The following is a 26665-nucleotide window of genomic DNA, read 5'->3' on the forward strand; positions in this document are numbered from 1 at the left end:
GAGATGGTTTAGTGGTTAAGGTACTTGCCTGTGAAGCCTAAGGACCCAGGTTCAGTTTCCCAGTGCCCACATGAAGCTAGATAGCGTTTGTTTGCAGTGGCTAGAGGCCCTGGCACACACATTCAGTCTCTTTCTCAAATAAATAAAATGTTTTTAGGCTGGTAAAGGTCTCAATGAAAAAGTGACATTTGAGAATTATCCACATGACCGAGGAAGAATTTTGGCAGCCAAACTAGTATGTGCAAAGGCCCTGAGTGTGAATATCCTTGGTGTGAATGCAGAGCATACGGAGCAGTGTGCGGGAAGCGAGGTCAGGGACAGGGTAGTGTGTGTGGTTAGCAGCTCTTCCAAGGTCTTTGTAGGTTGCTGTAAGGATTTCAGCATTTCTAAATGAGTTGGAGAAATAAGGACTCATTTGTATTTGTAAAGATGTCTATCAGGGAGCCAGATTGCAATGTCAAGTCTGAAGCAGAGGCCAGTGCTCCCAACAACAGTGCATATTCTTCCTTGTCCATTAGCCACTGTTGAATCATGTTTCTTCCTGTCTCACCCTGTTTATGTTGTGGGAAGATGAAAGACACAAATGCCTATAAGGGAAGAATGTACTCTAGGCTGGGTTTGAAAAGACTTAGTTGTAGAATTTAAAGAGATTTAGCCAAAGATGAGACAGATTTCCATGTTGGACTGTGCTTCTAGTCAGTTTCTGAATTAACTGGGGAGTGATGGGGTAGAGCTGGTTCCCGCTTTTAGGTAGGCACTTGACTTTTGGTCATAGCACTCACCAGGGCTTCTCAGGCCCTGTTCATGTAGGTTACACTGAGATGCGTGCGGTTCCAGGGGGCCAGAAGTGGAGCAAAAACAGCTCAAACATGAGTCATTTGCTAAAGGCTGTGCCTTGTTTTGTTTTTGTTTTTGTAGTGCTGGTGGAGTTTTACAGTCACCAATTTTGGCTTTGTCTCATTTGTATTTGTGTGTGCATGCATGAATGCATTTGTGTTCGGGCACACGTAAGTGCACGCATGTGTCCATGGCAAGGCTGCTAGAGGACAGCCTCATGTCGGGTTGCCACCTTCTTTGAGGTAGGCTATCTTTCTTACCTTCTTTTATTCAAGGTAAAGTTTCACTCTAGTGACCTGTAGTTCACTATGTAATCTCAGGGTGGCCTCGAACTCTCAGCGATCCTACTGGTATTAAAGACATGCGCCACCACACCTGGCAACGGTATGCCAGGCTGGCTGGCCTGTGAGCTTCCAGGGATTCTTCTGCCTGCCTCCCATCTTGCCAAAGGAGCACTGGGATGATGAACACTACTGCACCTAACTTTGTCTTCAGTTCTGGAGATCTTAACTCTGATCCTCATGATTGCACAGCAGGTGTTTTAGCCACTGAACTATCTCATCTCCCCAGTCCCCCCTTTTTAAAGTAGCCCCAAACTACGATAATCCACCTAACTCTCTGCCTCTGTTGGAACTAAAGGTGTGCAGCACTGACACCTGGCATGTTTGTTTTGCTTGTTTTTCCAGGTATGGTTTCAATCTAGTCCATGCGGACCAGGAATTTACTATGGAGTCTCAGGGTGGTCCTGAACTCACAGCGATCCTCCTACCTCTGCCTCCTGAATGCTGGGATTAAAGGTGTGCACCACCGTTCCCAGCTTGGCTTTTTTTTTGCTTTAACTTAATGACTTCCCCATGGTTTGGTCATTGTAAAATAAAACCCTTGTGAAAGATTAATAGCAACCTAAACAAGCTGTCTGTCCATCACTGAATGCTGAAGGCATTCTCTGAGCCTTCTTCTGTCACCTTCCAGTTTAAGTAGGGGCCATATGGGGATTCTGTCCTAGAAACACCTCCATTTCTGTTTGATTTAGCTAGAGAAATAATTACTGAGTTGTCCTGGTGAATCTCTGAGTCCTGGGCTTGGATCTTTACTGTGGCTTGGGTAAAGCACCAGGACCCGTCAAAGGGCACTCTGCCTGGCAGGTGCCGGCCATGTCTTCTCCCTCTGACGATTCTTTTCGAACAAGAGCACACTCAGTTGCAGGTGTGGCTTAGTGGTAGATGCTTGTCTAGCATGCACAAGGGGCCTGGGGTCCTTTCCCCATCCACAAAAACAAACCACCCCACTCCGCAACACAAAAGAGCAGGTTGCTATGGCAGAGACAGACTTGAGTTCTTCCTTAAACCTTAAACTCTTCTGTTTTTAATTAGCAGTAACAAAATCTTCCTCTCCAAGGATTTGTGTGTCAGGTTCTCCACAGTGAATAACCATACAGTTTGAGGAGGCCTGGGAGAAATGGGCATCAGGTACATACAGCTATGGCTTTTCCTACTCAAGGTCTTGTGCTTTTAAAATGAAGACCCCAGATTTTCACATTTTTCTCATTGATGAGTGACTTACAGGTTCTGGAAAGGAAAGACTGCCATTCTAGGATTACCCCTCAGCTGCTGCGTACCATATAGGGAAGAAGGTCTAAATATGGAAGCCTCCTGCTTGTCCTGTCCTGCTGGTTCTTAAAAGTCATTCAAGTGAAGCAAATCCACTCAAGAGTGCCAAGGGCTGAGTAGAGTGCCATGGGGACAAAGCTGAGTCCAGATCTGTGACCGCGAGCAGCACTCAGCTCCACTAGTCAAGATTGAATGCTTGGAATGGGAATATGGAATTCTGCCAGGCAAGTCCTTAGTCATGCGGTGGGGTTTGCCGATGGTCGGAAATGGAAGTGGCCTCTGCTGCCGGTAGAGGTAATCCTAGTGACTCTGTGCAGGGCCTTTAGAGCTGAAAGCCTGCCAGCTGTCATGTCTGCACCTTTCCCTTCTCCTGCCGCACAGCGTGCTTCCTCCAGGCAAGTGGGCTTTTTCACCCTTCGGGACTCTGAACCCTCGCACCTAGATCTCCAGAGCCGCAGGTAGAGCACTCTTCTAAGACATTGACCTGCTTGGAGCGACACTTGCTCCTTCCTGGAAAGCCTTGCCCTTGTTCCCAGGGTGCACGGGAGCTGCGCAGATGTAGAGGTTTTAGTAAATGTCACTATATCCTTGGTTTTTCTTTTGAGACGGGGGTCTTACTGTTCCTCTGACCGACTTCAAAGTGACTACCCTGCCTCATCCTCCCATGCAGGCGTCACCACCAATCACCAGCGACTCGCTCTCTCTTTAGTTTTGTTCATCCTAACCTGTAGTAGTAGTAACTGTGTCTTTAATTTATAATTTACGGTTTTTTTTTCAAATATTTTTATTTATTTGAGAGGGAGAATGAGCACACTAGGGCCTTTAGCTACTGTAAACGAACTCCAGATGCCTGTGCCTCCATGTGCATCTGGCTTAAGAGGGTACTGGGGAATCAAACCTTAGACCTTGAGCATCACGGACAAGCACCTTAACCACTAACTAAGCCATCTCTCCAGCCCTAATTTGCATTTTGTGGTGACAAAAGTTTGACTGTTTTTTATGTGCTTACTGGCCATCCATCATGTATATCTTTTTCAGTGAAGTATAGGTTCAAAGCTTTCGTTTCTTGGGGGCCAGAGAGAGAGCTCAGCAATTAAGGGCGCTTACTGACCTGGGTTTAATTTAAAAGCTGGACACAAGTGGAACATGCATCTAGAGTTCACTTGCAAGCCTGCTAAGGTCCTGGCTACACACATGCATGCATACAGACGCACAAATGTGCACATGAATAAAAGCTTTATTTTGTTAATTTGGTTGTTTTCTTACTGTTCAGCTTTGATAATCTTTTGTGTGTTCAGGCTGACCTTGAACTTAGCAGCTATACTACCTTTGTAAACTCTGGATAAAAATCCTTTATCCAGTATATGCTTTGGAAATTTTCTCCCAAACTGGTGTGTGTGCCTCTGTGTGTGTGTCTGTCTGTCTCTCTCTCTCAACAGTGCTTTTATTTTTATTTATTTATTATGGTTTTTTGAGGTAGGGTCTCACTCTAGTCCAGGCTAATCTGGAATTCACTATGTAGTCTCGTGGTGGCCTTGAACGCATGGTGATCCTCCTCTACCTGTGCCTCACTAGTAGTACTGGTACGTGTGCCACCATGCCTTTAATTTTTTGTAGTTTTTTTTAAAATTTTTATTAGCATTTTCCATGATTATAAAAAAAATCCCATGTTAATTCCCTCCCTCCACCCCACACTTTCTCCTTAGTTTTTTTTTTTTTTTTCCAAGGTAAGGTCTCACTCTAGCTCAGGCTGACCTAGAATTCCCTATGGAGTCTCAGGGTGGTCTCGAACTCACAGCGATCCTCCTACCTCTGCCTCCCGAGTGCTGGGATTAAAGGTGTGCGTCAAGAAATCTTTGATCATACTCAGGTCAGATAAAAATTTTTTAGGTATAGTATCAAAAAGCGCAGCCCATTAGAAAATAACTTGGAACGTCAAAACTAAAAACTTCTGAGTCAGGCGTGGTGGTGAACACCTTTAATCCCAGCATTTGGGAGGCAGGGGTAGGAGGATTGCCTTGAGTTCAAGGCCACTGTGAGACCCTACCTTGATAAAACAAAACAAACAAAAACCTAAAAACTTGTTTTGAGAGATTGCTTAGCAATTAAGGTGCTTGCCTGCAAAGCCAAAGGATCCAGGTTCAATCCCCAGTACCTACGTAAAGCCAGATGCACAAGGAGACACATGCATCTGGAGTTCATTTGCAGTGGCTAGAGGCTCTGGTGCACCCATTCCCTCTCTTTCGCTATCAGCTCCCCTCAAATAGTAATAACTAAGTAAAAAATTCTTTAAAAATCTTGTGTTCTTTATATTCTCTGCCATACATAGAGTGTAGATACCCTCCTGAGAACGTTCTTGTCCTGTAACTTGGGCCAACGGTATGACACTCCTTTAATTACATACCAGCCCTCTCATCTCAGGATATTACAGTGCTTTTAGACTTAGATTATGGGAAAAGTGCTGCTCAGCCCCAAATACCACCCTCCACACACACTCTCACAATGAATGTCAAGTAGATGAGATTGTTAGCTGGTGACTCATCTGAGGGTCTAGAGCAAGGCTCGTGTGCCCTCCCCAAAGACAAAGCTCCCTGAAACAGCATAAAAGAAAAGGGCAGGAATCTTGTTTTCTGGCTTCTGTTTTTTCCTGAGTAACAGGGAAAGACCTGACCTTGTGTCACACATAAGTTTATGAAAGTGGGGTTAGATGTCATAGACCTGCGGTCCTGCACTTTGTACTAACGAGCACCACGTCCCCAGGCTGCTCAGCAGTGGTTACAAGCTGAGAGAGAACCTTGAGCTCCTTGCCTGGTACTAGCCAGAGTTTAAATAAATGCCTCATCCCAGGAGAGCAGCATCAGTGCCCGTAGCATTGGAGCTTGCTTTGGCACTGCCTTTGGGAATAAAAGGAAAGTGTTGTTTGTCTCAGTACTTAGTGAGTGTCCATTGTAGTCAGATATGGACTTGCCCCTCTCAGTGTTATGTTCAGATGTGGTAAGAAATATTCTTTTTGAGGAATATATATATGTTAGGGTTTTGTGTTTGTGGGTTTTTTTTTGGGGGTGCGTTTTGGTTTTTCAAGGTATGGTCTCACTCTAGCCCATGCTGACCTGGATTATGTAGTCTCTGGATGGCCTGAAACTCACAGTAGTGCTCCTGCCTCTGCCACCACGCCTGGCTGAAGTTCTGTGTTTTTTTAAATTACGAGTTAGAACCCATTGTGTCATAAAATGAATTTAGTGAGTCACAGCCAGATTCTTCTAAAAATGAGAAGAGGTCCAGCTGTTACACAGTTTGCTTGTTGACATGCAGGCACAAGTCTACTGTGTCCTGACACTGACACTAGCTGGGTCATTGCCCATAAGTGAAGCACTATTGTCTTGGCTCCTCATTGTGGCTGTACTGCTTGGGGGTAAGCTAACAAAGTCAAGTGAAATTTCACCTCATACCATTTAGGCTGTGCCCAGCTGCAGGCATCTCCCTGAAAGATTTTCTTTCCCCTCCAGGTAGGTATTTTCCTGGCTCGGGCTGACCAGGAACTCACTCTAATCCCAGGCTGGCCTTGAACTCAGAGCAGATCCTCTTGCCCCTGGGATTAAAGGCATGCACCACCACACCCAGCAAGATTTATTTTTTTTAATTAATTTCTTGGAGAGAAAGAGGTAAATAGAGAGAATGAGTGTATCAGGACCTCCAGTCACTGCAAATAAACTCCAGATGCATGCACCACCTTGTGCATCTTGCTTATGTGGGTCCTGAGGAATTGAACCTGGGTCCTTAGTCTTCTCAGGCAAGCACCTTAACCACTAAACCATCTCTCTAGCCCCTCTTTTGTCTTTAACTTTTGTGTGTGTGGGAGGTCAGAGAACAACCTTAGTACCTGTGCTCTTCTTTCACCTTTCTTTTCTTTTTCTTTTTCTTTCTTTTTTTTTTTTTTTTTTTGTAGACAACAATTGACCTTCTCATTCTCATTTTCTTACTAAAACCTGATGACACATGCAGATGTTGGCCATCCTTTATAACATGAGTTCTTCACAAAACCAGACAACACATGCATGCAGTTCTTTCACTTTCTTGAGACAGGGTCTCCTGTTGCAGCAAACAAGCATCAGAGTAGGTGGTCAGTCCACTTGTGATTCTCCTTCCATTGTCGTAAGCTTGTTAGGATCACAGAAGCCTGTGATGATTTGCATCTGGCTTTATGTAGGTGTTAGGGAGTCAAACTTGGGTTGGCAGGCTTGGCATGCCAAGTACCTTTAACTGCTGAGCTATAGCTCCAGCCCCAGATTTTTTTTTTTTTTTTTGTCGGGAGGGGGGAGTTCAAGATAGAGTCTCATTCTAGCCCAAACTGACCTGGAATTCACTATGTAGTCTCAGCCTGGCCTTGAACTCACGGCGATCCTCCTACCTCCTCTGCCTCCCGAGTGCTGAGATTAAAGGCTCGGACTTTATTTTATTTTTATTCATGTATTATTATTATTATTTTATTTTGTTTTTTCGAGGTAGGGTCTCTCTTTAGTCCAGGCTGACCTGGAATTTACTATGTAGTCTCAGGGTGGCCTTGAAGTCATGGTGATCATCCTACCTCTACCTACCAAGCGCTGGGATTAAAGGATGTGCCACCACACTTGGCTTTATTTTTTGGTTTTTCCAAGTAGAGTCTCATGCTAGCCCAGGCTGACCTGGAATTGACTCTCTAGTCTCAGGGCGGACTTGAACTCATAGTGATCCTCCTACCTCTGTCTCCTGAGTGCTGGGATTAAAGGCATGAGCCATCACACCTGACCAATTTTTTGGTTTTTTGAGGTATGGTCTTACTATAGCATAGGCTGACCTGAAATTGACTATGTAATCTCAGGCTGACCTCAAACACACATGGTCCCCCTTTCTCTGCCTTCCGAGTGCTGGGATTAAAGCATGCACCACCATGCCCAGCTCAGATTTTATTTGTAGTAAGATTTATTTTGTAGAGCAGTTTGTTATTCTCAGCAAAACTGAATTACACAAGATTTCCCATAGCTCTGTTGACCCCATGCATGCATAATCTTCCCTGTTATTAGCACTCCCTACCTGATGTGGTCCTTTGTTACAAGTGATGAACTTAATTAGCCTAGTATGATGTCATAGCCTTGGTTCCTTGTGCCCCTCTAAGCATGATTTGCTTTGGGTTTTGTCTGGCCAGTTCATGCAGACAGTTGAGCTTTAAAGGTTACAGGCCACCCTTTTTGTCCTGGGCCCCAATTCAAGGTCCACTCAAAAGAGCAGAGACCAGGAAGAGGCTATTTCTGGTTATCAGTCTCCTTCATGGTTGGTCCTTGAGAGCTAAATAAAGCCTTTTGCTACAGCCAGGCCCCCCATTGTACATTGGCTTTGACCTTGGGAGGTTACAGAACCTTAAAATTGATTGACTTCTGTCACAGCAATCTCTGAAGGGGCACAGGAAGGCTTGCTCTCTGACCAGGGAAGGGTTTGAGAATCTTGGCTTCTTTTCCCTTCCCTTTCCCTTTGTCTCTTTCTTTCTTTTTCTTTCTTTCCTCATCCTTTTCCTTTCCCTCTCCTCCCTCCCTCCTGGGCTCAGTTGGCTCACAAGTGTGTATGTATCACAGAAAAGTCTTTAAGTCCTGCTACTTAATCACTTTCTTGTCAGGTGGTGATTGTGCTCTGGTATAAAGAATGAGTTAAATGGGTACCCAGCTCAGCAGTTTTGGGGTGCTCCCTCCTACTTTTTCAGGCTTGGAGCCAGGGGTAGGCCCTACCTTCCTCTCCGTGCTTGGGCAGCATGAGGGCCCCTTCTGTTCAGGACATCCCTCTCTGAGCTTGCTCTCAAGACAATAGCCCCACCATTTCCTATTTAGTTCAGAGTTACCATAGTCTGGTAGCTGTGATAACCTTTCAGTTCGTCTCTGCTTCCTGGCCCACAGACCAGGCTTGATGTGTTAGGTCTGGACTTTGGTCAGACTTTCTTTGTCCTCTAAACACACATGCACAACAGAATTCTGTTTTGTTGGGTCGTCAGGCAGTGCTTCTAACCCTCAGCCCCCTACAAAATCACTTGTGTCTGTTCTAAGCCTTCTAGCTTGGATTCTAGTGTGAGGGCTTTCAGGAACTCAGGTGTAAGCTGTCACACTTGCCTGGCTCTGGCTTCCGGAGAAACTGTACTGGTCATGTTTTTGAAAAGGGAGCTAGTCACAGATGTCTGTCACCAGTGTCTCTTCCCCTTTTCTCACGGCGCTTGCTTTTTGGGATCTCCATCTCTTAAACTGCCCCCTTTCATTGGTGATACCATATTTTGCCTGGCCTCTGGCATGCCAGTCTAGTGGAAAGAATGTGATGTTTGGATTTCTAGTTAGTTTTACCACTTTGACAGGTTGATTGACTTCCTTGTGAAATGGGGACAGTGCTGTGGAGAGGAGTGAATGAGTTTGTGCATGAAGACATGAGCTCTAGAGGGCTGGCTCCATTGGACAAATAAGTGGGTGTTTCCTTTAGTTTGCCAGTGTTACTTTTTACTTTCCCAGGAAGAATGGCAGTTCAGGAGGGAGTCTGTCCCCAGATCCCTAGTTCACGTGAGCTAGACGCTGCATGCCAGCTCCACAGAGTGCAGGGACTTACAGGAAATCTTAGAGACATCACAGTTCAGTTCCTCTGGGCCCAGAATACCTGCCCAGGCCCTTCAGTGGCCCCTGTAATGGGACCTGCACTGCTGGTTTCTGACCTGCCTTATGTCATTTTTCCTTGCTACTCATGTTACAACTGCCCTTTTTTTTTTACAGGGATGCTTGAAGATGGAAAGAAATTTGACTCCTCCAGGGACAGAAACAAGCCCTTTAAGTTTATGCTAGGCAAGCAGGAGGTGATCCGAGGCTGGGAAGAAGGGGTGGCCCAGGTATGCACACCTTTAGTTTGTTTTGTTTTCTAGCATTTAACTTTTGCTTTTTACAAGCATATTCATGTGGTTCGAAAACAGGTGAACTTGACCTCATTTTCATCTGTGCTAACACCTGCACAGATAACTCCAATTGGTGTTTCTTAAAGGGTAGTTTGTTCGCTCATACACAGAAACAAGACTCCTGTGTACCTTGCCGCTCATTACCCAAGTGTGCATTGCACTGCAACTGGCTTTCACCTGATCTGTTTTTGGCCCTCTACACCAAGACATAAAGATAATAGCTGAATAATACTTTTTTGGGCAGAGCCACTATAATATAGTTGACCAGAGCCCTAATGAGGTCATTTCTGCCAGCATGCCTGGCCCATATTTTACTACAATCAGAAATAACTAGCTGGGCATAGTGGCACACACCTTTAATTCCAGCACTCAAGAGGCAAAAGTAGGATTGAGTTCAATGCCACCCTGAAACTACATAGTGAAGTCCAAGTCAGCCTGAGCTACAGTGAAACCCTACCTCGAGAAACAAAAATCAAAAAACAGTAACAACAAAAAAACCTGCAGTATTTGTCTTGTCTTTGTTTTTGTTTTTGTTTTTGTTTTTGTTTTTTTGTTTGTTTGTTTGTTTGTTTTTGAGGTAGGGTCTCACTCTAGCTCAGGCTGACCTAGAATTAACTATGTAGTCTCATGGTGGCCTCCAACTCAACGGTGATCCTTCTACCTCTGCCTCCCGAGTGCTGGATTAAAGGCATGTGCCACCATGCCCGGCTGTTTGTTTTATCTTTATTTGATGTGCCAGTTCTGGAAAGTTGTGAATGGTTCAGTGCATTCTTTTTTTAACAGGTGCCAAGTGTCATTTGTACGGCATGCATCTGAACTGCCCCTTGCAGATTGTGACTGATGGTGCCCCAGCCCCACCAGCACAAATTGCTGTTAACTTTTTTGCCCTTGGGGCACTAAGAGTGAGAAATGGTATCTTGTGTAATTTGTTTTGTTACTGACTCATCTGTCAGGCTACTTCAGAGATGTCAGGCTCCTGGAGAAAGCCATTTTGTCTTGAATATGTTTCCTTATGTCTTCCCTCCTTATTTGAGGAAACAACTTTTTTTAAATGATCTATTTTTATTTATTTGTTTGAGAGAGAGAATGGGCTCAGCAGGGCCTCTAGCTACTGCAGACGAACCATAGATGCATGCGCTTACATGAGACCTGGAGAATCGAACCTGGGTCGTTAGGCTTTGCAGCCATGTGCCTTAGCCGCTAAGCCATCTATCCAGCCCAGGAAACAGCTTTTGCTTAGCCAACAGTACAGAATTCCCAGGAGACCGTTGTGTTTTTTTTTGGGGGGGGGGAGGGTGGCTAATGTTGCCAAATTTAGTTGGATCCTTTCCTCCCATGGAGCCCAGGCATTTTTCTCTAGCTTTAACCAGGTGATGTTTGAGAGGACTGAGTAAGGCCCAGAGAGAGGCTTTTTATAATTAGGCTCTGCCTAATAGCTAATTAGTTTATTTCCCTTTTACCCAAGAGAACTGGAAATACACCCTGAGAGATTTTGTGTAGAATCCACATTACTCCACTTTCTCTGTAAAATTCACTGACTTGTACCCACATTTTCTTAACTTAGAGAAATATGAAGCCTTCTACCATCTAGGTTTCTCGTTCTCCATTCCTGCAAGGCAAAGGGTTGGCAGGAAAGGGAAGAGGCCTTTCATGGTTTACCTCTCTTGGGAAACCGTTGCCACCCATGCCTATTTGTCTCCATCCTCATATCTGGCTGCCTCATGGGTCAACACTGTTCCCCCATACCTGCCATTGTCCACACTACAACCAGTCTTCTGTGGCTCTCCAGCATTGGGACAATGACCATCAAGTGCTAAAACTACCATAGAAGTGGTGTTATCAACCTGCTTGATGTCCCTGGCTTGGCAAGGAATGATGGGGACTGGGAAATGCTCCTCTTGCCCTTGTTCTTTGAGATCAGTCACAGCCCCGTCACTTGAGAACCACATAGAACTTCTTATAAACGTTATAAATGCCTCTGCAGACTATTACTTCAGCAAATAGATTGAAAGTGTAGAACAAAGAAGGCTTGTACATGTTCTTTATTTTAAAGATTTTTTTTTTTTTAATTTTATTGAGAGAGAGAGAGAATGGCAGTGGGCACATCAGGGCCTCTAGCCCCTGCATATTAACTTGAAACACATGGGCCACCTTGTGCATCTGGCTTATATGGGTTCTGGGGTATTGAACCTAGATCCTGTGGCTTTGCAGGCAAGCACCTTCACCACTAAGCTATCTCTCCAGCCCTTACACGTATCTTTTTTGATACTGGGTTGGTTCTTCTCACACACAAAAAATACTATTTTAGAGAAAGAACAGGCATATCAGGGCCTCCAGCCACTACAAACTCCAAATGTATGTGCTACCTTGGCATCTGGCTTTACATGAGTACTAGGGAATCAAACCCAAGTTATTAGGCTTTGCAGGCAGAAGCCTTAACTACTAAGCCATTTCTCCAGCCCCACAAATAGCATTTTGATAGCTTTTTTTAATCTAACAATATATTTTGGCAATTATTATTTTTAATATTTTATTTACTTATTTACTTGACAGAGAGAGAATGGGCACACCAGAGCTTCTAGCCACTGCAGATGAACTCCAGACATGTGTGCCTCCTTGTGCATCTGGCTAACTTGAGTCCTGGGGAATCAAACTTGGATCTTTTGGCTTTGCAGGCAAACACCTTAACTTCTGAGCCATCCCTCCAGCCCTATTTTGGCAATCTTCCCATGTTGTACCTTAAAAGCCACTATTCTTTCTGGTGGCTTGTCTAATCTATGGCATAGGCATGTCTACAAAACCACTCCCTTTTGTGATGGACCTGATGGGTTGTTAGCATGATATTATAGAAGTAGAATTATTTATTCAAAGTTGATCAGTTTGGATTTTGTTAAGATAAAGCCATAGGCTTGAGATCACATCTATAATCTCAGCACATTGGAGGCAGAGGCAGGAGTATCAGCCATGAGTTTGAGCCCAGCCTTGTCTACTCAGTGAGTTCCAAGTAATAATAGTAAGCTTATAACTATTCTTAGAGGAGCTCTGGGAAGTATGGCTTCTGAGCTGCATTAGAAAGACCATTCTATGGGAGCTGGGCATGGTGGCACATGTCTTTAATCCCATCACTCAGGAGGCAGGTAGGAGGATCACCTTGAATTTAAGGTCACCCTGGGACCACATAGTAAATCCTAGGTCAGCCTGGACTAGAGTGAAACCCTACCTCCAAAAAAAAAGAACATTCCATAGGCTGGAGAGATGGCTTATTGGTAAGGTGCTTGCCTGTGAAGCTTAGGAACCCAAGTTCAATTCTCCAGTACCCACATAAGACAGATGCACAAGGTGGCGCATGCTTCTGGAGGCCCTGGCTTGCCTAGTCTCTCTCAAACATACATACATACATACATACACACATATATACATACATGTATGTGTGTGTGTGTGTGTGTGTGTGTGTGTGTGTGTGTATTTTTTTTTTAAGAAAAAGAAAGGTCGTTCCAGCCCTCAGCTTCTCTTCAGCCACTGTTTCATGCTGGATCAGAAAGTCAGGTGCATATACATGGAAACGAAAAGTAGAAACAGGTGAAAGATGGGGAAATATAGCCAAAAGTCTGCCCAGTGGGCTGGGGGGATGGCTCAGTTGTTTAACTGGAGTACCTGGGTCCAATCCCCACATCCTATATACGAAGCTAGAGGCCATGGTAGGCTAATCTGGGATCAGGTGATACAGGAGAATTTTCTAAAAACTTGAGAGCACAGCAATAAACAGTAGTGTGAGAGAGAGCATGCGTGCTTCAAACAAGGTGGAAGGACAAGGGATGACACCCAGAAGTTGTCCTCTGACCTTTACGTGCACATACAAAATAAAGTTTTTGTTTTTAAATCTTGTTTTCAAGCAAACAGTTAAGGTTTTTATATTTGATTAAAAACTGAAAATTGGGGCTGGAGAGATGGCTCAGCAGTTAAGGCACGTGCCTGAGAAGCCTAAGGACCTGGGTTCCATTCTCCGGGTCCCATATAAGCCATAGCTTGTCCTGCATGCGTCTGAAGTTATTTGCAGTTGCTAGAGGCCCTGGTGCACCCATTCTCACTCTCTGTGTCTCTCTCCCTCTTATCTCTAATAAATAAATAAAAGCTTTAAAAAAATAAAAAAATTTTGAAAAAACTGAAAATTGGGCCAGTGTGGTGGCGCATGCCTTTAATTCCAGCACTTGGGAGGTAGAGGTAAGAAGATCGCCAGGAGTTCGAGGCCACCCTGAGACGACGTGGTGCGTTCCAGGTCATCCTGAGCTAGAGACCCTACCTCCAAATAAATAAATAACTGAAAATAAATCTTTAATAAAATTTTTACCCCCACCTTGGTTATTCTCCATACTGTTCTCCTCCCCATAGAAATGTACTGGAATTCTTAATGCCCTTGTAAAGGTGTATGTTAGTTTATACAGTGGGTATAAATGCATAAACATTTTTGCAAACATTCCACAAATAATAACATACTGTGTATGTTGCTTGGTTTGCCTGTTTTGAAGGTTCTCACAGTATAAATATGAGCAGGGCCTGGAGGTGCATGGTTGAATCCTAGCACTTTAGATGAAGAAGGAGGATCTCTGGGAGTTTTAAGACCTGCTTGGGCCTACAGAATGAGACCCTGTCTCAAAACAAAATGTGACTTTTAATCCTAGCACTCAGGAGGTAGAGGTAGGAGGATCGCCGAGAGTTCAAGGCCATTTTGAGACTACATAGTGAATTCCAGGTCAGCCTGGGCTAGAATGAGACCCTGCCTTGAAAAACCAAAAACAAGGAGAAACTATAAATATAGAAAAACACAGAAGACTAGAAGACCATAGGGTATCCACAGATAATACTTGATCTGTGTGTTTTCTTTTTTTAATTTTTTAATTTTTTATTTATTTTGAGAGCAACAGACAGAGAAAGAGGCAAAGAGAGAGAGAGAGAATGGGCGCACCAGGGCCTCTAGCCACTGCAAATGAACTCCAGACACGTGGGCTCCCTTGTGCATCTGGCTAACGTGGGTCCTAGGGAATTGAGCTTTGAACCGGGATCCTTAGGCTTCACAGGCAAGCGCTCAACCGCTAAGCCATCTCTCCAGCCCCTTTGTGTTTTCTTTAAAAAAAAATTTTTTTTATTTATTTTTTTATTATTTGAGAGCAACAGACACAGAGAGAAAGACAGATAGAGGGAGAGAGAGAGAATGGGTGCGCCAGGGCTTCCAGCCTCTGCAAACGAACTCCAGACGCGTGCGCCCCCTTGTGCATCTGGCTAACGTGGGACCTGGGGAACCGAGCCTCGAACCAGGGTCCTTAGGCTTCATAGGCAAGCGCTTAACCGCTAAGCCATCTCTCCAGCCCTGTGTTTTCTTTTAAAACAAAGATTTTGTCAAAGTACAGTCACCCCTCTATTCAGTTTGCACATCCATGGATACATTAACTATAGATTTAAGATACTTGGGAAACAAAAGGTTGCATCTGTACTAACTGTACTGATTTTTCCCTTGTTATTATTGCTCAGATAATACAATATAAAAACTATTTGTATGTGACATCAGTAAGAAAGACCTCAGTAGGAAGGTTGAGGGACCTGGCCCTTTGGAGAATCAAGAGGGATCTTTATCCAGGCATATCCAGGCATGGTGGCGCATACCTTTAATCCCAGCACTCAGGAGGCAGAGGCAGGAGGATTGCCATGAGTTCGAGGCCACCCTGAGACTACATAGTGAATTCTAGGTCAGCCTGGCTAGAGTGAATCCCTACCTCAGAAAAAGAAAAAGGAAGAAAAGAAAGTCTTTAGCTGCTACTGGGTCTCTCGTAGTTTTGACTGCCAACCTCAAGTCTTTCAGAGGGGGTGGGGCTGCCTGATGCTCAGACAGCAGGCTAAGTCCCTGGAATGTCCCATTCAACACTGTTCTGGCCAGGAAATGTCTAGGTTACTAGCTCGTCTCCTCAGAGAATAGGGGATGTGTTAGCTTAGTTTCTTTTTGTTCTTTTCACAGATGAGTGTGGGTCAGAGAGCCAAACTGACTATTTCCCCAGACTATGCCTATGGAGCCACCGGGCACCCAGGCATCATCCCACCACATGCCACTCTCGTCTTTGATGTGGAGCTTCTGAAACTGGAATGACAACAGTGGCCTCCTCTCTTAGCTCCCTACACATGGGTAATGGCATAACTTAATGCTTAACTGCCTTCACTGTCTCCTCGTTAGGCTGTGTTTGATGGAAAGAAAATGGCATAGGGCTTCCTCTGTCCCCTGTTGGCAATTCTGTCAGTGTGGTCAGTGTGAAAATTGGTCCTTGTAAGGAAAGAATGTCATGTGTCTCACAGGAACTCTGGATGGCAGCTGTTTTAACTGTTTTTATCAGTGTGGCTTATTAACTAAACTGGGCTGAGGTCTGTGTAACCATTGACCAAATGTCTAGTGCATTTTAGTTCTTTCCAGAAGCTAGTGAGAAAAGCACTTTGACAAGAACAGGGTGCCCGGCCTTTGCAACTCTCACACACATCTGCTCTGCTGTCAGCCAGGTGGCATGAGGGCATTGCTGCCTCTGTTCAGTCCTCTTGCACTCCTGCCTCGGAAAAAGCCAGCCTGTTGGCAAAGTGGACTGAGAAGATGAGGCCAAAGGAAATTCTTAGATCAGGCAGGCCTATGAAAGGGCCTGAGTGGACTTCTTGGTGAAGTGAACTGGCCCAGGTCACATCTAGGCAGTGACAAGAGTAGAAGCAAAGCCCGTCTCTTGTTTCCACCCATCTGCCTTCACCACTTCCTCCTCTTCTTTTACTTTTTCTTTACTTTTTTGTTGACAGCTTCCATAACTATAGACAATAAGCCATGATAATTCCCTCCCCTCCCCCACTTTACCCCTCACAAGTCCACCCTCTATCATATATCCCCTACCCCTCTCACTTAGTCTCTTTTATTTATTTTTTAAAATATTTTTTTTAAAGATTTTTATTGATTTATTTGAGAGTGACAGAGAGAGAAAGAGGCAGATAGAAAGCAAGAGAGAGAATGGGCGCGCCAGGGCTTCCAGCCACTGCAAAGGAACTCCAGACGCGTGCGCCCCCTTGTGCATCTGGCTAACATGGGTCCTGGGGAATCAAGCCTTGAACCGGGGTCCTTAGGCTTCACAGGCAAGCGCTTAACCACTACACCATCTCTCCAGCCCTAAAATATTTTTTTATATTTGTTTATTTGACAGAGAAAGGGTTGGGAGATAGAATGGGCACTCCAGGGCCTCCAGCCACTGCAAACAAACTCTAGACGTGTGTGCCCCCTTGTGCATCTGGCTAACGTGGGTCCTGGGGAATCAAACCTGGGTCCTTTGGCTTTGTAGGCAAATGCCTTAATGGCTAAGCCATCCATACAGCCCTCTCTCTTATTTTGATGTCATATTTTCCTCCGGTTATGAGGGTCTATGTAGGAAGTGCCAGGTACTGTGAGGACATGGATATCATGGACATGGCCATTTTGTGTCTGCAAGGGTGCATTGTAAGGAGTCCTACCCTTCCTTTGGCTCTTAGTACTTTCTGCCACCCATGCCCCAATGGACCCTGAGCCTTAGAGTCTTCCCAGTAGTCACTGCCATCTTAAAAGAGAAGTTTCTGTAACCAAAAGTGAGGGTGGCATTAGTATATGGGTATGAACATTAAGAAAAGTGCTTACAGGGCAGTTGATGAGCATAATATATTCATTTTGTTAGACAACAGCACTTTATTTCTTAGGACATCAAACTTCCGGTCCTAGTAGTGTAGCCCTTCTCACTAACACACAGTTGTCGCCACCTTCTTTGTAACTGGCCAGGTCTTTCCTGTTTGCTCCCCTCTATCCCTGTAACCCAGACGGACTGGGTGAAGGTGCTTTTATTTGAAACCTGTGCCAAGTCTCTGTCCGAAGCTTTGTCATTGTTAGAACTCTCAGAGGCCTTAATCCCAAATGTGAAAACACTTAGGTAAGGCAGGTTTGAGAACACTTGCCATTCCTACCAGGAAGGAATCGTATACTTACAGAGCCTCTGACAGCACAGGTCTTACCTAGTCTAAAACCTTTCCTAGTCTCTTGAGAGGCAGTCACTTGAACAGAGAGACTTGGAGCTGTTCTGGTTTGGGAACAGGCTTTGTATAAACCTGATGGGCTGACAGGAGGAGAACATGAGGCTACAAGTACCTGACCTAGCCCTCTACAGAACACCCTTTGCCCATCATCATCCACCACAAGCTGCTGACGGTGCAGTGTTCGCAGGTAACGGCAGCTGCTGTGTGGTCATTGTGAGCGCTTTGGGTCTAGAAGACAGTGTTGTAAAGCACTCCTCTCATCCTTTACTCTTCCATTCTTTCTGCTCCTGCCAGTGAAGCCCCTGAGCCATTGGAGGGTGTGATAAAGATATCTCATTAAGGGCTGAACCTACACTGACATGTCCTAGCACTTTGAGCTTTTGAGTCTCCCCAACAGCCACTGCTGTCTGAAAGGAGAAAGTTCTCTAACCAAAAGTGAAAACAAGCCTGCTGTGTTAGCACACACCTTTAATCCAGCACTTGGGAGGCAGAGGTAGGATCACCATGAATTTGAGGCCAGCCTGAGACTACATAGTAAGTTCCAGTCCAGGTCAGGCTAGGCTAGAGCGTCCTGAGACCCTACATCAAAACAAAAGAACAGGAAACAAAGTGAAAGCAGCACTAGTGTATAGGCATGAACATACATGCTTCGAGGGTAGTTTGGTCAAAAAACACCTTTTTAAAACATTTTTTACATTTTTAAAAATTGAGACAGAAGGAGTACATCAAGGCCTCTGAAGTTCAGGTGCATGCATCACTTTGGCTTTGTTGTAGGTATTGGGGAATTGAGCTTGGGCTGGCAAGCTTTGCAAGCAAGCACCTTTAACTACTGAGCTGTCTTCCCAGTTCTTCAAAGAACATCTTTGAAAGGTCTCAGAGAACAGTCTAGAGGGTTTGTGCAAGTAAATGGACATTGGAGGCATTTTCCAGTGCAGGGCTGTGGTTCTATTCGGACCTGTGGGAGCTCCCCCCCCCCCCACGCACACACACACCAGTTAGTACAGACATTGCAGGTATTGTCCAGGTTTATTTTTTTCTTCCAAGCTCTCAGGTAGTAATTATTAGCTGCATAGGGGCAGCCTCCTGCTGTCCTCAGGTTGACAACAGAAATGCCAAACAAAGCCCATGGGTCATTGAAGCTGAGGGTAGCTCACCTGGGAACCTGCCTAGCCCTCTACTCTGTGCAGCTGAAGAGAAGTGGCTTGCCCCCAACACCTACAGCTGTGTGCGGCGGGGGGGGGGGGGGAGCTTGCTATGGCAGATTATTGTGACTGTCCCCACAAAGAACACTGTGTTGCTGGAACTCACAGATTGTCTGCCCCCAACAGATTGGCCATGGAGGGATCCGGTGCCTCCAGACGCGCGCACAGGAATCCGCGAGGAGCTGTTCCCGATGTCCCACTACACTCTGTATAGACATCTACCCGACTGAATGTGTTCCTCACTCGGCTTTGCTTCTGACACCCATGTCCTCTTCCCTTTCCCCTTGTATGTGTGTTTACCTGAACTAGATGCCATCAACCTCAAGTTACTCATTTTGTTTTGGGGTGAAGGATTCAGTTTCAGTCTTTTGGATCTAGGTTTCCAATTAAGTATATTGTCAAGTATTAACAGCACAAACAATGGGTTAGCTTTAGAATAGGAATTGGTGTTGGGGGGTGGGGTTTGCAAGAATTTTTATTTTATTTTATTTTTTGGATGAATTTTTATCTATTATATATTAAGACATTCTTGCTGCTGCGCTGTGAAGCCATAGCAGATTTGAGACGCTGTGGAGGGCTGAACTCTTCTCTGTGTGAGAGACGTCCTGTTAAATTCCAAGCCCTGCTCAAACCGAAGTGGGGAGGGAGGGAGAGGGCTTTGCCTCCACCAGCCTCTCTCACCCTCCCCTGAAACCCACTGCCTTTTACAGCAGGTCACTTTCACTGCGATGTTGGACACTACAGGTATCTGTCCCTGGGCCAGCAGGGACCTCTGAAGCCTTCTTCATGACCTGGCCTATTTTTTTTTTTCATCCTATGTTTTTTCTAAAGGATTTTCAGGGCTTTTGTAACCTCATAACTATTCAAGCTCCACTTCCTAAATATTAAGAACTTTAGTCGAAAGTTTAAATTGAAGGTGCTGTTTGTAGACTTAACACCCAACGAAAGCCCAGTCATCACGACAAATCCTTGAGTGTTCTCTAAGAAAATGATGCTGGTCATCGCAGCTTCTGCCTCTCCTGGGTTTTGATGCTTGGCTCTCTGCTGATCTCCGTTTCCTGGTTCTCCTCCCTTGTTCCCACCTCACCCTCCTGTCCTGTGTAGTGATTTGGTGAGAGAAACTATTGCTTTTGTCCCCATCCCCTGCACCACATGAGTTTCAAGTTTTATTATTGCAATAAAAGTGCTTTATGCTGGCTTTTCTCAGCTCCGCGTCATATCGATTTCTTTCACAAGCCTCCCCTGCCTTTCAGCACAGGAGTTGCCAGGGTTTGACAGTGGGTCTAAGTGTCCCAGACTGTGATCTGGTCAGAACTCAGCAGTGAGCCATCTTCCCCGTTGGCTTTGGCTGGGTGGCATGGGGATGCAGCAGACTTGGCATCAAAAGAACTGTGTGGGGGTCAGTCTGGGGCAGCTAGCAATATCCCCTCCCCCATCACCACCTGTTCCTAACTCTTCTGTAGTCTCAAAGAAGTGAGGTAAAAACCAACTTTCAAGAAGGGAATTCAGCTAAGCCTGCTGATGAACTACTTGAATCCAAGCCAGCAATGAGGTTGAGGTAGGAGGATCAAGGCTAGCTTAGAGCTTGAGTTCCAGGTCAGCCTGGGCTAGAGTGAAGCCCTGTTGGAGATAGGCTGCAAGCAAATTTGTGAAGAATTACAAAGGGAATATTTGGGGGTTTGAATTAGTACTCTTAAGTGACAAGTGGGACTTTGCCTCATGGACAAGCTGAGAGGTTTTCCTTTTTCTACTCCCCCATTCTGTATCTGCCAGTAACTGTTCCCTACTGAGAGTTAGAGATCACCAAAATACTCCCTCACCTTGATAGACCCCTAAAATTTTTCCAGTTGAGAGCCATTGATTTTAAATACTTATTTGAGAGGGTTAGAGAACAGGCACACCAGGACCTCTAGCCACTGCGAACAAACCCCAGATGCATGTGCCACCTTGTGCATCTGGCTTATGTGGGTTCTGAGGAACCAGACTCAGGTTCTTAGGCTTTGCAGGCAAGCACCTTAACCACTGAGCCACCTCTACAGTCTAAGAGAGCCATGGGTTTCATTTTTTTTCAAATATTTGAGAAAGGCAGATGATAGGGAAAGAAGAAAGAAAAAAGGATGAAGGAAGGAAGGGTGCAGCAAGACCTCTAACAGCTGCAAACAAACTCCAGATGCATGCTTAACGTTGTGCATCTGGCTTTATGTGGGTATTGGGGAATTGAACTCTGGTCCTCAGGCTTTGCAGGTAAGTGCCTTAATCACCTAGCCATTTTTCCAGCCCCCTCTTTTTTTCTTCAGATATTTAAATAGGTTCAAGCACAGGAATAATGGTTTTGTAAATCTTTTATTGAATTTTAATGTAGATTTCTGGAGAAATAGCCTAGGATCATATTTTATTTACATTAAAGTTATTTTATAGGATTTGTCAAGCAGATTGTTATAGTGAACGTTTGATCCTGTTACAAAAATGTTGCTTCAGCCGGGCACGGTGGCACAGGCATTTGATCCCAGCACTCAGGAGGTGGAGGTAGGAGGATCACCGAGAAGAATACAGAACTGTGAATTTCAGGTCAGGCTGGACTAGAGTGAGACCGTACCTCAAAGGGGGGGGGCAGGCTGGAGAGATGGCTTAGTGGTTAAGTGCGTGCCTGTGAAGCCTAAGGACCCCAGTTCAAGGCTCGATTCCCCAGGACCCACGTTAGCCAGGTGCACAAGGGGGTGCACGTGTCTGGAGTTAGTTTGCAGTGGCTGGAAGCCCTGGCGCACCCATTCTCTCTCTGCCACTCTCAAGTAATTAAATAAAAAAATTAAAAAAAAATTTAAGTTGCTTTATCTGTTAATCACATGTTATATCATCGAGTCCATCTTTGGCACATTTCACTTGGCTGGCATCCTTACAATCCCTCCTCAAATGTATATAAACCAGCAGCAGTATTTGTTTACATCCTAGAAAGTTCTTGCTGTCTTCTTCCACTCAGTCCCCACCCTTCCCCTGGAGATACCAATTGTTTTCTTTTTTTTTTTCAGTGCTCATGAGTTGTAATGTGCCCAGTCAGATCTTTGTCATACACAGTTAACTATGGTCATAATCCCTTCCCACCACCTTCCGTTCACCAATTGTTTTCTATCCCCCATACGCTGTAGTAGTCTCCTGTGGAGAATTGAAAGAGGTTTCCTGGCAGTGTGCACTGCTTCCCATTGAGCTCACTGAGAAACCTTAGTTCTTACTGAAATCCTAAGGAGCCCTCCAGCAGGAGCTTGGGCCTGTGGCATTTGAATTCCCAGAGTCTGTGGATGTGCCACCTACCTTTACACTAGGCTTTTTACTTTTATTTATGTATTTGACAGAGAGAGGGAGAGAGAAAGAATGAGTGTGCCAAGGCCTCCAGCTGCTGCAAACAAACTCCAGACGTTTGAGCCCCCTTGTGCATCTGGCTAACGTGGGTCCTGGGGAATTGAATCAGGGTCCTTTGGCTTTGCAGGCAAATGCCTTAACCACTAAGCCATCCCTCCAGCCCTACACGAGGATTTTATATTAGGATTTGGGGCTGGGGTCCCGGATTACCTGGGTAGAGCCAGTACAGTCAGTGCTAGAGAAGGACAAAGAATGGAAGTGGTTGCAGCACTGTTGGCTTTCAAGGTGGCAGGAGGCGTTACACACCTCTGGAATGTGAGCAGGGCCGCAGGCTCCCCTGGGGCTCCTGAAAGGAACAAGCCCGCCCATGCCTATTTTAAGCTCCATGACACATACTTTGGACTTTAAAAAATGTTTATATTTTTATTTATTTGTAAGCAGAGAGAAGACAGATGAGAGAATGGGTATGCCAGGGACTTCAGCCGCTCAAACTCCAGATGCATGCACCACTTTGCATCTGGCTCTACACAGGTACCAGGGAATCCAACTCAAGTCCTTGGCCTTTGCAGGCAATCTCTTTGGTCCCTGGGCTTAAAAAACAAAACAAAACAAACAAACAAAAAAACCTCTTAGCCGGGCGTGGTGGCGCATGCCTTTAATCCCAGCACTCGGGAGGCAGAGGTAGGTGGACTGCCGAAAGTTGGAGGCCAGCCTGAGACTACATAGTGGATTCCACATCAGCCTGGGCTAGAGTGAGACCCTATCTTGAAAAACAAAACAAAACAAAAAAACACCTTTTACTCACATATTTGAGAGAAAGTGGCAGACAGAGTATGGGTATGCCAGGCAGGCCCTCTTGACACTGCAAATAAACTACAGATACATATGTAATGTACTTTGTGCTTCTGGCTTTACTTGGGTATTGGAGAATCGAACCCTGGGCCATCAGGCTTTGCAAACAAGTGCCTTTAATTGCTGAGCTGTCCATCTCTCCAACCTACATGTTGGACATAGAACTTTAGAACTTCAGGTGCTTTTGTTTTGTTTTAGTGTTAATTTTTTTTTTTTTTTTTTTTGAGGTAGAGTCTCACTCTAGCCCAGGCTGCTCAGCAACTCACTCTGTAGTCTCAGGTTGGCCTCAGACACACAGCAAATGTCCTATTTCTGCCTCCCAAGTGCTGAGATAAAGGCATGAGCCACCACTCCTGGCTTATTGCTGAGTATTTAAAAACAATTGTTTTTTTAATTTGCAGACAGAAAATGGGTGCGCCAGGGCCTCTACTGCTGCAAACAAGCTCTAGATGAACGTGCCACTTTGTGCATCTGGCATTATGTGGGTACTGGGGAATTGAACGCAGGTCATTAGGCTTTGTGGGCAAGTGCCTTAACTGCTGAGCCATTTCTTCAGCTCTTGTTGAGTATTTTAGCCAGTAAGTTTGTGGGAATTTTTTACACCAAAAATAAAAATTGGAGACTAATATAGGGCCATTTTTTATAATCAGAATATTTTAAAAAATCTAATGTCTTAACAAATGATTCTTTGCCCCTTCTAATTCTTGCCTTAGCCCCTTATAATTTTTGCTTTTTTGTGTGTGTTTTTAAAATATTTATTAGAGGGAAGAGAATGGGTGTAGAACAGGGGTAGTCATGAGCCCTAGGGGTGTAACGTCTGCCACTCTCTGGCTAAATGTATGTACTATGCTCATCAAACTGCCCAGTAAGCACTTTTCTTAATGTTCATACCCTTATATTAATACTGTTCTCACTTTTGGTAGAGAACCTTCTCTTTTCAGATGGCAGTGACCTTGGGATGACTCAGAAAGCATCATGGTGCTGGAAAGAAATGACAGAAGTGCTCAGCACTGCATTATCTCTATCACACCTTCCAAGGCTCAGGGTCTATTGTGGAAGAGGTGGCAGAAAGAATGTAAGAGCCAAAGGAAGGGTAGGACTCCTTACAGCGTACTCCTCCAGATACAAAGTAGCCTGGATATCCTCACAGTGCCTGCCACTACCTACACAAGACCATCATAATAGGAGGACAAGATCATGACATCAAAATAAAAGAGAGACTGATTGAGAGGGGGAGGGGATATGATGGAAAATGGAGTTTCAAAGGAGAAAGTGGGGGAGGGAGGGCATTACCGTGGGATATTGTTTACAATCAAGGAAGTTGTTAATAAAAAAAATTTTTTTAATCTAATACCTTAACAATTTACTCTTTGCCCCTTCTAATTCTTGCTGTAGCCCCTTACTTAGGTTTTTTTGTTTGTTTGTTTGTTTGTTTTTAAGATATTTATTTAGAGGCTGGAGAGATGGCTTAGCAGTTAAGGGCTTGCCCGTGAAGCCTAAGGACCCCGGTTCAAGGCTCAATTCCCCAGGACCCACCTTAGCCAGATGCACGAGGGGTCGCTCGCGTCTGGAGTTCATTTGCAGTGGCTAGAGGCCCTAGCCACTGGAAACTCCATATGCGTGCACCACCTTGTGCATTGGGCTTATGTGGGTTCTGGGGACTCAAATCTGGGTCCTTAGGCTTTGCAGGCAAGCTCCTTAACCACTAAATATCTCTCTAGCCCTTGCCTGTTTGTTTTTGAGGTAGGGTCTTTAGCCCGGGCTGACCTGGAATTCACTCAAGTCTCAGGCTGGCCTTGAACTCAATAGCAGTCTTCTACCTCTGCCTCCTGAATGTGGAGATCAAAAGCATGCACCATCATGCCTGGCTTCCAAAATGAACTTAAAAAAGGTATCCTGATTATTTAAAAAAAAAAAAGGCCTCATATTAGTCTCCAATTTGTATTTTTGAATGAGAGAGAGTAGGCAATTAGGGTGACTGGGCCCCTGAAAATAAAAAATGACAGGAAAGTCTGCACTTGCTAGAAATCAAGGATGATCTGACTTCTTATCTCTTGCCTGGTTCCCTAGACCTGTTTTTCCACAAATAACCTGGACCCCTCCTAGGCTGGAGGTCTTTCATAGGATTTAAACATTGTGGTTGGTCAAGTTCAGCCCCCAGAACTTGGTGTCAGGACTAGCCTCTTTCTGAGACAGCCCCTAGCCCTAACCAACCAGCTGTCCCTCTGCTTCACCTGAGCTGGAAGACAGCCCACCACTATGTGGTTCTAAATACCTTTGCAAGGGGAGTGCACGCTCTCGAAGCTGCCTGACCACCTGGGAACTTCTAGCTGTGGGTGAGTTTTCCCTCTACTGGGCCTGGCCTCTAGCCCTTACGCTCTACATGGGCTCTTCATCCCTTCCAGCTCCCCACAGGGCAGGAACTCTTTAAACATTTTTTTTTCTCTCTCTCTTTTCTTTCCATGGCTTTTCCAGGCCCTCCATGTGGGATCTCTAGCCATGTGGGTGCCTTTCCCTGGCTCTGAACTTCCCTCAATAAATATACTAATTTTTTTTTAAAAAAGGTATTTGGAGTCAGGGCTTCAGAAGTGATTGGCACACCTGTGTCAAGTGTGTCAACTAATTGGCCTAGGCCCAGAGAAGGTGTCCACCCATACTCAGAAGGAGTGCACAGGTGAGAGAGATGGAGAGGGGAGACAGATGAGCTGAGGTAGGTGGAGTGAGCAGACTGAGAAGCCATAGGCCCGATACAAGCCTTTCTCTAGCTGTATACCTAATTATGCTACCTAACTAGTCCCTCTCATTGGGACGTCTGTCTCCGCCTCCTGTCTTGCAGTCAGCAGGCTGGGATTACAGAAGCCTACCACAGCTTCAGCTTTTTTTTACATGGAACCTGAGGATCCAAACTTGGGTACTCTAAACCTGAGTACTCTGGCTTGCATGACAAACACTGAGCCATCTTCCTAGCCCCCTTTCTATGACCTCTTGCCAATGCAGGGATTCTCCTTCAGATCTCTGATTCCATTCAGTGAATCAGTAGGGGACAGCTAACATCACAGCTGGACTGAGGGCCTGGCATGGTGGTGCACACCTTTAATTCCAGCAGAGGTAGGATCTTCATGAGTTCAAGGCCACACTGAGACTACAGAGTGAATTCCAGGTCAGCCTGAGCTAGAGGGAGACCCTATCACAAAAAAATAAAAATAAAAATAAAACAACAAAAAGATGTATTGAGATTAAAACAACAGAGGTAGTCAGGCATAGTGGTGCATGCCTTTACTCCCAGCACTGGAGAGGCAGAGGTAGGATTACTGTGAGTTCGAGGCCTACCTGTAAATTCCAGGTAGTGAGACCCTATGCCCCCCCCCCAAAAAAAAAACAGAAGAAAAGTCAGAGGCAGCTGTTGTAACTAGGTTCGAATTGCTGGTAGAGAACACCTGACCAAGAGCAGCTTGGGGGAAAAAGTGTTTATTTTGGTTTACAGACTGGAGGGGAAGCTCCGTGATGGCAGGGAAAACGATGACGCACCAGGAAGCAGAAGGTGGACATCACCTCCTGGCCAACATCAGATGGACAACAGCAATAGGAGAGTATGCCAAACACTGGCATGAAGAAGCTTGTTATAACAGCCACAAGCCCACTCCCAACAATACACTGCCACTGGGAGGTATTAATTTCCAAGTCTCCCCCCGCTGGGGCATGGCATTCACAACACATAAGTTTATGAGGCCACCTGAATCAAACCACCACTGCAATCCCTTTGCTTCTACCAAGAGCCGTTGATGAGTTCATCC

General features: G+C 45.2%; 1 protein-coding gene across 1 annotated transcript in view; it reads left to right on the forward strand.

Annotated features, from left to right (window-relative positions):
• Fkbp1a (FKBP prolyl isomerase 1A) overlaps positions 1-19871 on the forward strand; it is a 28791-nt gene extending 8920 nt beyond the window's left edge. The window contains exons 3-5 of the mRNA XM_045157707.1: positions 9221-9333; positions 15404-15568; positions 18792-19871. Of these exons, the coding sequence (XP_045013642.1) occupies positions 9221-9333; positions 15404-15532 (242 nt within the window). The 3' untranslated portion in view covers positions 15533-15568; positions 18792-19871. The remainder of the gene's footprint in view (positions 1-9220; positions 9334-15403; positions 15569-18791) is intronic.
• Positions 19872-26665: the final 6794 nt, after the last annotated feature.

This window comes from Jaculus jaculus, chromosome 8, assembly GCF_020740685.1.
Source record: "Jaculus jaculus isolate mJacJac1 chromosome 8, mJacJac1.mat.Y.cur, whole genome shotgun sequence".
In the NCBI taxonomy this organism is placed as follows: Eukaryota; Metazoa; Chordata; class Mammalia; order Rodentia; family Dipodidae; genus Jaculus; species Jaculus jaculus.